Source organism: Triticum dicoccoides, chromosome 6B, assembly GCF_002162155.2.
Source record: "Triticum dicoccoides isolate Atlit2015 ecotype Zavitan chromosome 6B, WEW_v2.0, whole genome shotgun sequence".
Taxonomy (NCBI): domain Eukaryota; kingdom Viridiplantae; phylum Streptophyta; class Magnoliopsida; order Poales; family Poaceae; genus Triticum; species Triticum dicoccoides.
The window spans coordinates 386349204-386362065 of NC_041391.1; the positions used below are offsets into that span (position 1 = coordinate 386349204).

Sequence of the window (12862 nt, forward strand, 5' to 3'; positions counted from 1 at the left end):
ACCTCTGCTTCCCTCTGCGAAGGGCCTATCTTTTACTTTTCAGTATTACTTTTATGAAAGAGTCAATAGAATATATTCTCATTTCAACATCAATTATTCTCTAGTTGGCAAGCATCATGTGGTGGGGAAAGATCTAGGAACATATGACCAGTCAAATATATTTGATCATGATTTATTATTGTTGACAATTATCTCTATCATAAATGAGTTGGGAGGCAAAATATAAGCCCCTATCTTTCTTTGTGTTTGATGGATGCCATTTGTTCTAAAAATATGCTTTGAGTACTAGCCATCATAGAAGACTATATGATGATAGAGTATGTGAAGCTCTTTTAGACTCTGTTGAATAAGTTGAATTACAATTGCATGGTGACTAAGAATATAGGTTGTTGAGTTTCAAGAGAATTCATTGTTTGAACCTTAACATGTGAATTGGTTGCTACTTTAACATGATAAGTTCTATGAGAAAGAATTGTTGTTATGATGCTAGGAAAAGTGATTGAAATTATCATTAATCAAACTTGTGCACTTTGCTAGCATTCACACTTCACAAATTATTTCTTTTATCATTTACCTACTCGAGGATGAGTAGGAATTAAGCTTGAGGATGCTGATACGTCTCCAACGTATCTATAATTTATGAAGTATTCATGCTGTTATATTATCATTCTTGGATGTTTTACAATCATTTTATAGCAACTTTATATCTTTTTTGGGACTAACCTATTGACATAGTGCCCAATGCCAGTTGTTGTTTCTTGCTTGTTTTTTACTTCACAGGAAATCATATATCAAAAGGAGTCCAAACGCAGCAAAAAAAATTGGAGAAGTTTTTTGGACCAGAAGACCCAGGATGGGCTAAAAAGTACCAGAGGAAGGCCCGAGGTGGGCACAACTCACCTAGGCGCGCCCAGGGGGGTTGTGCCCCCCTCGGTGACCTCCCGCACCGCCTCTTTGCCCTATAAATTGCCAAATATTCTAAAAATCCTTGTGGTAACCCTAGATCAGAAGTTTCGCCGCCGCAAGCCTCTATAGCCATGAAAACCCAATCTAGACCCTGTTCTGGCACTCCGCCGGAGGGGGAAATCATCACCGATGGCCATCTTCATCATCCCGGCGGCCACCATGATGAGGAGGGAGTAGTCCACCCTTGGGGCTGAGGGTTTGTACTAGTAGCTATTTTTTAATCTCTCTCTCTCTCTCATGTTCTTGAGATGTCACGATCTTGATGTATCGCGGGCTTTGTTAATTTAGTTGCATCATACTCCCTCCGTTCCTTGATATAAGGTGTATAGATTTTTGAGAAAAGATCCAAAATATAAGGTGCATTGCGTTGCACCACTCGTTTGGATAATTTTTTTAGGGATTTGATTACATTTACTTATATTATGCAAGCTGCTGTATTTTGTTATCTCAATTAGTCAGGTGTAATCTCGCCCAAAACTTGTGAAATTTTCACTCCACGTGTGTTCTTTAATTTGCGTGCCAAAAACTATACACCCTATATTTAGGAACGGAGGGAGTATGGTGCTTTCCCCTCTCTATCTTGTTGTGAATTGAGTCCCTTTGAGATTTTGTTTTATCGGATTGAATACTTTTATGGATCTGAGAGCACTTGATGTATGTCTTGCTATGAATACCCGTGGTAACAATGGGGTATCATATTGATTCACTTGATATGTGTTTTGGCACTCAATTCGCGGATTCCCGAGGTGACATTGGGGTAATCTATGCATAGGGGTTAATGCACGTTCTCGTATTTGTTTCTCCGATAGAAATCTTGGGGCACTCTTTGAGATTCTTTGTGTTGGATTGAGTATTATGAATCTGAAATTCTTTGATGCATATCGTATAATCAACTCACGGATACTCGTGGTGACATTGGAGTATCTAGGTGACATTAGAGTTGGTTGATGTGTATCATATGGTGTTATTTTAGTACGAACTCTTGGTTAGATCGATCGAAAAGAATAGCTTGCTGTTATTTTAGTACAAACTCTAGGATAGATTGATCGGAAAGAATAGCTTTGAGGTGGTTTCGTACCCTACAAACAATTTCTTTTTATGTTCTCCGCTAGATAGGAACTTTGGAGTGATTCTTTATTGCACGTTGAGGGATGGTTATATGATCCAATTATATTAGCACTGAGATTGCACTAACGAAAGTACGGACCCTAGGCCTCATTTTCAAGCATTGCAATACCGTTTGTGCTCTATTCTATCAATTGCTAACTTGTTGTTTTCTATTGTTCCTCTACAAAAATTAATATCTACTATCATTACTAAACTTTTATCACCATCTCTTCGCTGAACTAGTGCACCTATACAAATTACCATTGTATTTGGTGTGTTGGAGACACAAGAGACTCTTTGTTATTTGGTTGCAGGGTTGTTTGAGAGAGACTATCTTCATCCTACGCCTACTACGGATTGATAAACCTTACATCATCCACTTGAGGGAAATTTGCTACTGTCCTACAGAACTCTGTGCTTGGAGGCCCAACATGAGTCTACAAGAACAAGTTGTGTAGTAGACATCAAAGTTAAGGATTTCATAAGTGTTCAAAGGCTTCTACACAATCATTATCAAAAACAAATGGAACATCCTTTTGTAAAAGATTTGTAAGAAGCCTAGAAATTTTGGAGAAGTCTTTAATAAACCTCCTATAGAAACCAGCATGACCAATGAAACTATGAATACCTTTAATACCTTTAGGACATGACATTTCCTCAATTGCATCAGCTTTAGCTTTATCCACCTCAATACGTCGTTCAGAAATTTTATTCCCCAAGACGATACCTTCATTAACCATAAAGTGGCACTTCTCCCAATTCAAGACAAGATTAGTTTGCTCACATCTCTGCAAATCTCGATCAAGGTTGCTTAAGCAATCATCAAAAGAAGTTTTGTAAATAGAAAAATCATCCATGAAAACCTCAACAATCTTTTCACAATAATCGGAGAATATAGCAGTTGTACCTCTTTGAAAGGTAGCAGGTGCATTGCATAAACCAAAAGGCATACGTCTATAAGCATACGTTCTAAAAGGGCAATAAAGGTGGTTTTCTCTTGATCAGGTTGTGAACAGGTATTTGAGAAAAACCAGAATATCCATCAAGGAAGGAAAAGTGTATGTGCTTAGATAGTCTTTCTAGCATTTGATCAATAAAAGGCAAAGGGTAATGATCTTTTCTAGTTGCTTTATTTAATTTTCTAAAATCAATTACCATTCTGTAGCCGATAGCAATTATTTGTGGAACGCGTTCATTTTTATCGTTAGGAACAATAGTAATACCTCCCTTCTTAGGGACACAATTAATGAGACTTACCCATCTACTATCAGCTATGGGATATATTATACCTGCTTCAAGAAGCTTTAATATCTCAGTTCTTACCACTTCTTTCATCTTAGGATTCAAACGGTGTTGGTGATCAACAATGGGTTTAGCATCAGGTTCCATATTAATCTTATGCTGACATAGAGTGGGACTAATGCTCTTAAGATCATCAAGAGTATACCCAATAGCAGCTCGGTGCTTCTTCAAAATTTTCAACAATCTTCCTTCTTCATGTTCTAAAAGGTTAGCACTAATAATAACAGGATATATCTTTTCCTCATCAAGGTAAGCATATTTCGAAGTGTCTCGCAATTGTTTTAATTCAAACACATGATCACCCTTAGGTGGAGGAGGACGTCCTAGAGTTTCAATAGGCAAATTGTGTTTGAGCAGAGGTCGTTGTTCAAACAAGATTTTATCTATTTCATTTCTTTCATGCATATGGATATTATTTTCATGGTCTAGCAAATATTGTTCTAGTGGAGCAGGAGGAGGCACGGCAATAGAAGCAAGACCAATTATTTCATTCGTACTAGGTAATTCTTTCTTATGATGTTTTCTACTAAACTTAGAAAAATTAAACTCGTGAGACTCATCACCAAAACTAACACCGACAGTTTGTTTCTCACAATCTATTTTAGCATTAACGGTATTCAAGAAAGGTCTATCAAAAATAATGGGACATAAGTCATCTTGTGGGGAACCAAGAACTAGAAAATCATTTGGGTATTTTACCTTCCCACTCAAGACTTCAACATCTCTAACAATCCCAAGTGGTGTGATGGTGTCTCTATTAGCAAGTTTAATGGTAACATCTATGTCTTCTATTTCAGCGGGTGCTATATCATCCATAATTTCTTGATATAAGGTAAAATGAATAGCACTCACGCTAGCATCCAAGTCACATAAACCATGATAACAATGATCTCTTATTTTGACTGATACAACACGCATGCCAACAACAGGTCTATCTTTATCTTTTTCATCGGGTTTGGCAATTCTAGCAGCTTCATCACAGAAGTAAATAACATGCCCATCAATATTTTCTACCAAGAGATCTTTAACCATAGCAACACTAGGTTCTGCTTTGATTTGTTCTGAAGGTCTAGGTGCTTTGATATTACTTTTGTGGACCATAGTTGAAACCTTAGATGTTCCTTTATCCTAACAGGGAAAGGTGGTATTTCAATATAAGTAGTAGGAACAACTAGATCAACATTGTAAATAATAGTTTCTTCTTTAGCTATTACTGGTTTTTTAATTTATTCTTCAATAGGGGGATTATATTTAAACCACTTCTCCTTAGGGAGATCAACATGGGTAGCAAATGATTCACAAAAGAGGCTACTATCTCAGAGTCAAGTTCATATTTAGTGCTAAACTTGTGAAAGGCATCGGTATTCATAAAAGATCTAAGACAATCAAACTTAAGCTTAATACCTGACTCTTTACATTCATCTAGTTCCCAATCTTTAGAGTTGCGTTTAATTCTTCCTAAAAGATCCCACCTGAATTCAATAGTCTTCTTCATAAAAGAACCAGCACAAGAAGTATCGAGCATGGATTGATCATCATGAGAAAGCCGAGCATCAAAAATCTGGATAATAATTTCTCTTGAGAGCTCGTGATTGGGGTATGAATATAACATTGACTTAAGCCTTCCCCAAGCTAGAGAGATACTTTCTCCTTCACGAGGCCAAAAATTATATATGTAATTCCGATCACGATGAACTAGATGCATAGGATAAAAAATTTGGTGAAATTCCAATTTCAATCAATTCCAGTTCCAAGATCCAATATCATTAGATAGCATATAATGTGACAATGCTTTTCTCTTCAAAGATAAAGGGAAAACCTTCTTCTTGGCTTCATCTCCGGGTAAACCTGCAAGCTTAAATAATCCACAAATTTCATCCACATATATCAAGTGCATATCAGGATGTTCGGTTTTGTCTCCTGCATAAGGATTAGCTAGCAGTTGTTCTATCATACCCGAAGGAATTTCATAACCAATATTTTTAGTAGGTGCGGTAGGTTGAGGGCAACTAATTATGGTTCCGTTCGAAGTGAAGATACCCCGAACAAACCCCTCAAAAGATGGTTCTCCATAGTAACAAGTAACAATAAATTTCAGCACGTAGTAATAATTTTTCCTTGCCAATTTCCACTTACCAAGAGCGCTTCACTCCCCGGCAACGGCGCCAGGAAAGAGTCTTGATGACCCACAAGTATAGGGGATCAATCCTAGTCCTTTTGATAAGTAAGAGTGTCGAACCCAACGAGGAGCAGAAGGAAATGACAAGTGGTTTTCAGCAAAGTAATTTCTGCAAGCACTAAAGTTGTCGGTAACGAGTAGTTTGATAGCAAGATAATTTGTAGTAAGTAACGGTAATGGTAAATAAAGTGCAGTAAGGTAGACCAATCCTTTGGTGGCAAAGGACAGGCAAAAACGGTTTCTTATAATAGGCAAAGCGTTCTTGAGGGTACACGAGAATTTCATCTAGTCACTTCCACCATGTTGGTTTGATTCGTGTTCGCTACTCTGATAATTTGGTATGTGGGTGGATCAGTGCTTAGGTGTTGTTCTTACTTGAGCAAACCTCCTACTTATGATTAACCCCCTCGCAAGCATCCACAACTACGGGAAAAGTGTTAAGATAAAATCTAACCATAGCATTAAATTTTGGATCTAAATTAGTCCCTTAGATGCAGCGCATAAACTAGGGTTTAAGCTTCTGTCACTCTAGCAACCCATCATCTAATAACTACTCCACAATGCATTCCCTTAGGCCCAAATATGGTGAAGTGCCATGTAATCGACGTTCACATGACACCACTAAGGGAATCATAGCATACATATCATCAAAATATCAAACACATACCAAGTTCACATGATTACTTGCAAAAAGATTTCTTCCGTGACCTCAAGAAAAAAAATAACTACTCACAAATGATAATCATTCTCAAGATCAGAGGGGTATTAAATAACATAATGGATCTAAACATATAATCTTCCACCAAATAAACCACTAATCTACTACAAGATGTAATCAACACTACTAGTAAACCACAGGTACCAATCTGAGGTTCCGGTACAAAGATTGAACACAATAGATGAACTAGGGTTTGAGAGGAGATGGTGATGTTGAAGATGTCGATGGAGATTGCCCTTCCAAAGATGAGAGGATTGTTGGTGATGACGATGACAATGATTTTCCCTCCGGGAGGGAAGTTTCCTGGCGGAATCACTCTGCCGGAGGGCAAAAGTGCTCCTGCCCAAGTTCCGCCTCGAGACGGCGGTGCTCCATCCCGAAAGTCCTCCCCTTATTTTTTTTTCTATGTCAAAATGACTTATATACAAGAAGAGGGGCACCAGAGGTGGGCCGAGGAGGGCACAACCCATCAGGGCGCGCCTGGGGGGGCTGGCGCGCCCAGGTGGGTGTGCCCACCTGGTGGGCCTCCTCCGGTAGTTATTTGCTCAAGTATTTTTCTTTTATTCCAAAACAATTCTCCGTAAGGTTTCAGCTCATTTGGAGATGTGCATAATAGGTAACTCTGACGTAGCTTTTTCATGTCCAGAATTCTAGTTGTCGGTATTCTCCCTCTTTGTGTAAACCTTGCATATTATGAGAGAAAAGGCATTAGAATTACTCCAAAAAGCATTATTATGCATAAAAACATAGTAAATAATAGTAGGTAAACATGATGCAAAATGGACGTATCATACCTTCGTCGATGTCATGGTCGTGTGCCGCGCGCAGCTCGGCCTGGACGAGGACGACCGGGTTTCACCATCGCGGGCCATGCCTCGATCCACGCCCACGTCTGTGGGAGGTGGCAGCGATGCCAACAGCAGTGGGGGCCTCCGCTTTCCTAAGCTAGAGCCAGGGACACTAGGGACGAGCTCGCGCAGCGGCGGCCTGCGCATCCCAAAGCTGGAGCCGGGGATGAGCTCCCGTGGCGCCCCCTGCTAGTCCCAAAGCCCGACTCGGGGATGAGCTCGTTCAGCCCCCTGCTCATGCCCAAGCCCGAGCCTGGGATGGGCTCTGGCGGTTTCCTGCTCATGCCGAAGCCGAGCCGCCGCTGCTAGCAGAGTATAGGAGGGCGGTGGTCAACGAGCTCGGTGACCGTGCAGACCTGCCGAGGCTCCTCCTGGTGTTGCGTGAATCGATGAAGGGGCCGCAACCCCACCCCAATGACCCGGTCGACACTCCGGGGCTGCAACAGGCGGTCATCGCCTCGATGGTCGACATCACCATCGACCTCGTGAGCGAGGACGATGATGACGGCAAGCAGGAGGAGAACAAGGAGGAGGGCTCCTCCGGCGGCAGCAGCGGGTCCGATGTGGATGACGACGATTGGTAGATTAGGTTTATGAACTAGCTTTATTTTGTCAGTAGCTATGTTTAGGGTTTATGTTTGTAAAAATTATAAACTTCAAATGAAATTTGTGTTGTTTGCATGTTTGAATGTCCAACTTTTGCCAAGTTTGCATGTCCATGACAAGTGGCGACCCACATTTCATTAATTTTGTTAAAATAATGGGGGTTGCTACGCTCGGTCGGCGGATCGTTTTAAAAGATCCGTCGCCTCACAAGCCATCAGATTTAACACAATCTAGTCGCTAAACATGCTCTTCTACCTTTGCAACAAAGGCCTTGTTGCAGAAACAACATTTCCATAGAGGTTGTGTTGCGGATACTTTTTTTGCAACATAGGTTGTGTTGCGGATTTTATTTTATTTTGCAACATAGGTTGTGTTGCAGAATTTTTTTTTATGCAATATAGGTCGTGTTGCAGAATTTTTTCTGTCTTTCTTTCTTTTCGCAACAAGGGTGATGTTGTGGAAGAAGTTTTGCAACATAGGTAATGTTGCAGAAAATTTTGCAAATGAAAAAAGTGTGCAGAAGTTGTTGCCTGCGTAGAGCGCGCTGCTGCCAACCGCAACAGAGCAGTAGCACCACTGTCCCTGCTGTAGTAGAAGCACGCCGCTATGGGGGAGCGCATCAACGCGACGGGGCACCACCACCACCGCCCACCAATGCGACGGGGCACCACCGCCGCCGCCCACCACCGCATCCCTCCCTTAATTTCGCCCCTGCGGGAATGGGGGAAATTTGTAGATCTAGAGGGGAAAGGATGCACACCTGGTGCTTGTGCAGCCATCAACGACCTCAGATCGCGTCGTCATCGTCCAGCGCGGCTGGTCTGCCGCGGTCGACGGCTGGTCTGCCGCGGTCGCCTAGCCGCCGTCGACCATCCAGCCACCGCCTTCATCCCAGCCGCACGGTGCTCTGCCTCTCTCCTGCTGGATCTAACCACCACGGAGATTTGAAACATGCTCTCGGTTGTAGAAAGCTTTTCTGACACGACAGCTGAGCTACAGACCTGTGCACGTGGGTGCGGGGTGCTATCGGTCGTTGGATCAAAAGACAGTCCAACAAACACAGAGCCGGCGGACGTGGGTGCGAGATCGGCCGACAGAAGGTAAGTTTTTCCCTAAAATAATTGGGTGTTTCCAATCTAACAATGCCAAATTTTGAAACTTATTGTATAGCAAACTTGTTGTATTGCAAGTTAATGATTTTTCCCACAAACTAGTGCACATAAGATGGCTCCATGCAAAGGCATTTCAATTTTGAGGCTTCTTTCTTCATTTTCTTTGTTTTTCTAAATGGGTCAAACTTGCAATGTTGACCATTCATACAAAATGGTTTGGAATTTCAACTTCGTTTGTCCCAAGTTCATGCACCACCAACATTATAGCATAAAACGATTTTTGGCAATTTTCATAACCAAACTACATCACTCTTGTAGTTCAAATTTGGGCAATTTCCAATAATTCACTAAAACTCAACTAAGTGGATGGAACAAGGCAATATTACTCTGAAATGACTGAAACTTGGTTAGTGGCCATCCAATGTGGCCTACTCTTTGATGAAAAATTAAATGGCACAAATTTCAAAATTATTTGAGGCACTTCTAAAAAAGGTGATTTATGGGAATTTCAAATACTAGGCAACATTCAGACCCCCAGCGGTGTACTCCACTACAAAAAGGTGATTTATGGGAATTTCAAATACTAGGCAAGAAAACATTCAGACCCCCAGCGGTGTACTCCACTACATATACAAAATCGACAGTTATAAAACACATTTACACACTAGGTCAGTTGACGCTTGCGCTGCTCTATAAGCGGGTGGTCTCAAGTTCGAGTCCCCTTCCTATAGCACATAATAATAAGCCACCTTTTTATCACGCATTATATGCGCGGAGCCTACCTACGATCACGCATCAGTGCACAAGTAACGGTCAAAGACTTTGACAAGACGACAAACCCCCGTTCGGGCTTTTGTAAGGATGCACCACGCGATAGAGGGGAAAAGTGAGGACTGCAAAGGAGCATGGGCAAAACTGAGGACTAAACAATGAGAGCCATCAAAATAGAAATCCCATGAAGAAAAGGTGCCAGGATGGACCACGCGATAGAGGGGAAAAGTGAGGACTGCAAACGAGCATGGGCAAAACTGAGGACTAAACAATGAGAGCCATCAAAATAGAAATCCCATGAAGAAAAGGTGCCCCTGCTACAAATCTACTCCTATCCTGTGAAACACGCATTTAAAAAACAAGCCCCATGCAAGCAAAAAAGGTAATGTGCTTTAGGTTTTGACAACACTTCCTTTAAGAGTACAGCTGATCGGTGGCAATATACGAACAAAACATGGTCAGATTGAACACCCCGAATTTTCTATATCCGTATAATTAGAACCCACGAGAGTACTTATGAAATTTCCATCAAACTTAGAAGTTTGATTTCCGTTTTAAATTTCACTAGATCTTGTTCTCGTATCATCAGCAGCACCTTGGGTTTCATCTGCATCCTCATCCTCGGCTGCATCTGTAGATTCTTCAGTACTCGTTGTGGCATGGCTGGTGTAGTTACTAGTTTCTGTCGCATTATCCTCAGTATGTTTATCCATCATCCCAGACAGAGCCAATTTCGGAGACCACTCAAGGACATCATCAATTATATTAGAAACCTTCTTTTGGTACCTGACGACAGAGAAAAATAGAAGGTTATGCAACTGGATTTCAAGCCCTCCGTTACCAGGGTCCGGTGCCTCCCTGGCAACACACGACTAGTTATAATTCACGGCAAGAACAACATCTATACTGATAGTATTCTCTTTGACAGGAAAATATACACTTTTACTAGTATATAAATTCTAGTTGAACACAGTGACCCAATACAGGTGCAAACCAAACATGTGATTCCTCTATTCTGGGAACAAACTGTGGACTGTCGAAATAACAATTGCATAGGAGCTATCTTGAAAGTTTAACTGCATATGTGCCAAAAAATGGAAGGCAGGTGCCTGGAATATATTGCTGAATGCAGAGGAGGCATGCTTGATAGAACACTTCATTGACCGAGTTCATCGCTCAGGTGACACAAAGGCATGAGATAGGAAAATGTATTATAGAAAAGAAATTACCTCGCTCTAGCTGCTTCATCTGGAGCGTGATGTCTAAGCAGCAATATCACCAATAAGGCAACAGTAGCATAGAAAAGTCTTGACGTCCACTTTGGTTGCTCTCCCTCATCCTTCACAGGCCAAAACCGAACGAGTTCTCTAAATGTGGTCTCCTCTGCATTTATATTGGGGAAGAACCACACCCGTTTTCCAAGAAGAACCCATAGTACGCCAAAGATGGCAGCTCTTACTGCAATTCCATCGAATATGTAAACAAATATCATCATTCCCAAATTAGAGCATCTAACAAAGCAATGCAAGTGGGTATGTGGGATAATCCCACCACATAAAATAGTATGGCAATAGAAGCAATATAAGCATGCACCAGCACTAGTAACAGCCGGCTGGTAAAAATGTTTGCCTGAAACCGCGTCACTTAACAATTCCTAGTGCCGAATTTCTTATGTTCTCTCACTAAGGAATATATGAAATGAAGATATTGTACATGAAGAAACAAAAATATGTTCAAACTTTATCATGTACGTACAACACAAAAGAAGAAACCCAATCCAAAGGAGAAACGGAACCTAGGCTAGGCAGCCCCTAGGGCAGGCTAGGTAGAAGCCCTTTATAACAGTGCCTGGCAGGTATAGAGTTATGGCGACCTGCCTACTGTTATTTTGAATAAATTTGCAGCTCTATGTCAATCATGCAAATAGATGTGCAGCAGTGCCAGCTGAGACATTTAATTCTACTCTGGACGGTGCCACCAACAGGCATACTTAAAGTTTCGCAAGCAACATGCAAAATCAAATGTTAGATACTCCCATAGCAACTTAACTATGCATCTGTGAAACTGATATACAAGACTTTGCCTTTACAAAAAATACTAAATAATGGCATATTATTCATGAATGCAACACGGAGAATGTGCATTTTTAATGCATAACTAGCAATACACGCAACTCAGACTGCTAGGGCTAACTGCCACTACAAAACCAGAAGATGGCAAATATGAGAGAGATTCAGGAAGGGAATCTTACATAAAAGCAGGGACACAATGAACAGTAAAGCTCCAGCGCAAGAGTACAGTACCACAATCTTGCATTGGTATGGGTAAACTGGAAATAAGCAGACTGCCAACGCAAAGACAGGCCAGATAAATGAAAGAATCGTCTGCCACAAGGTCCGTCTTTTGAGAAACATCCAAGCGTAAAAACCATCATTTTCAGTGAATACTTGTTCCTGTAAGTACAAATGAAGCTTTAGTTCAATAGGAACAAACCCACAAAAAGGATAATAACCTGAAAGCAACAATCTGTAGTAGCCCTTTATTACACCACAACAAGAAAGTGAAATGCATTCGCTACACATAAATGATAAAAAGCCAGACAATATAGGAAATCTGCTGGTTCAGACTTGTATTGTTTCACTTCATAGGCTGATAGTGTCATTATCTTACTTGCTACATGCATCTGGAACAGACAAGGTAATGAACCTCCTACTCATACAAAAAAAACGCTTGACATCACCAAAAAAGTGAAATGCATTTGCTACACACAAATTGTTAAAAAGTAAGGTGCAAAAAAACATAGGTTCAAAAGCCAGACAATGAAGCACATCTTCTGGTTATAAGACTGGTATTGTTTCACCCTATGAAGTACCGATACGGGCATACGGGGACATGGACACGGCGATACAGCCATACGGGGACACAGGATATAGCAATTTATAGAAACAGCTACAATGCAATATGGAGAGTACGTACATAAATAATAAAATAATGCTACGTGATGAAGACAATATAATAGTTTGAAGATGTGAGATACGGAGAAGAGATCAAAATACCATGACGTATGGTGAGGCCACTAGCACAAGGATAAAAGGATGCAGCGCATATAACAGCCACAGGTCAACACATACATCAGAAGTTCAGAACAGAGGAGCGGAATGGAGAAACAGAACACATAGCTGCACTGAAGCTGGACGAAAACTCACAGTTCAGGAGGCAGAGGTGGCACTTAAGCTGGAGGGGAAGGCCATCT

General features: G+C 41.1%; 1 protein-coding gene across 1 annotated transcript in view; it reads right to left on the minus strand.

The window, feature by feature from the left end:
• Positions 1 to 9977: 9977 nt before the first annotated feature.
• Positions 9978 to 12862, minus strand: part of LOC119322567 — a 5118-nt gene continuing 2233 nt past the window's right edge. Inside the window, exons 3-5 of the mRNA XM_037596049.1 lie at positions 11861 to 12062; positions 10839 to 11067; positions 9978 to 10395 (exon numbers count right to left, since the gene is read on the minus strand). Coding sequence (XP_037451946.1) covers positions 10164 to 10395; positions 10839 to 11067; positions 11861 to 12062 — 663 coding nt within the window. The 3' untranslated portion in view covers positions 9978 to 10163. The remainder of the gene's footprint in view (positions 10396 to 10838; positions 11068 to 11860; positions 12063 to 12862) is intronic.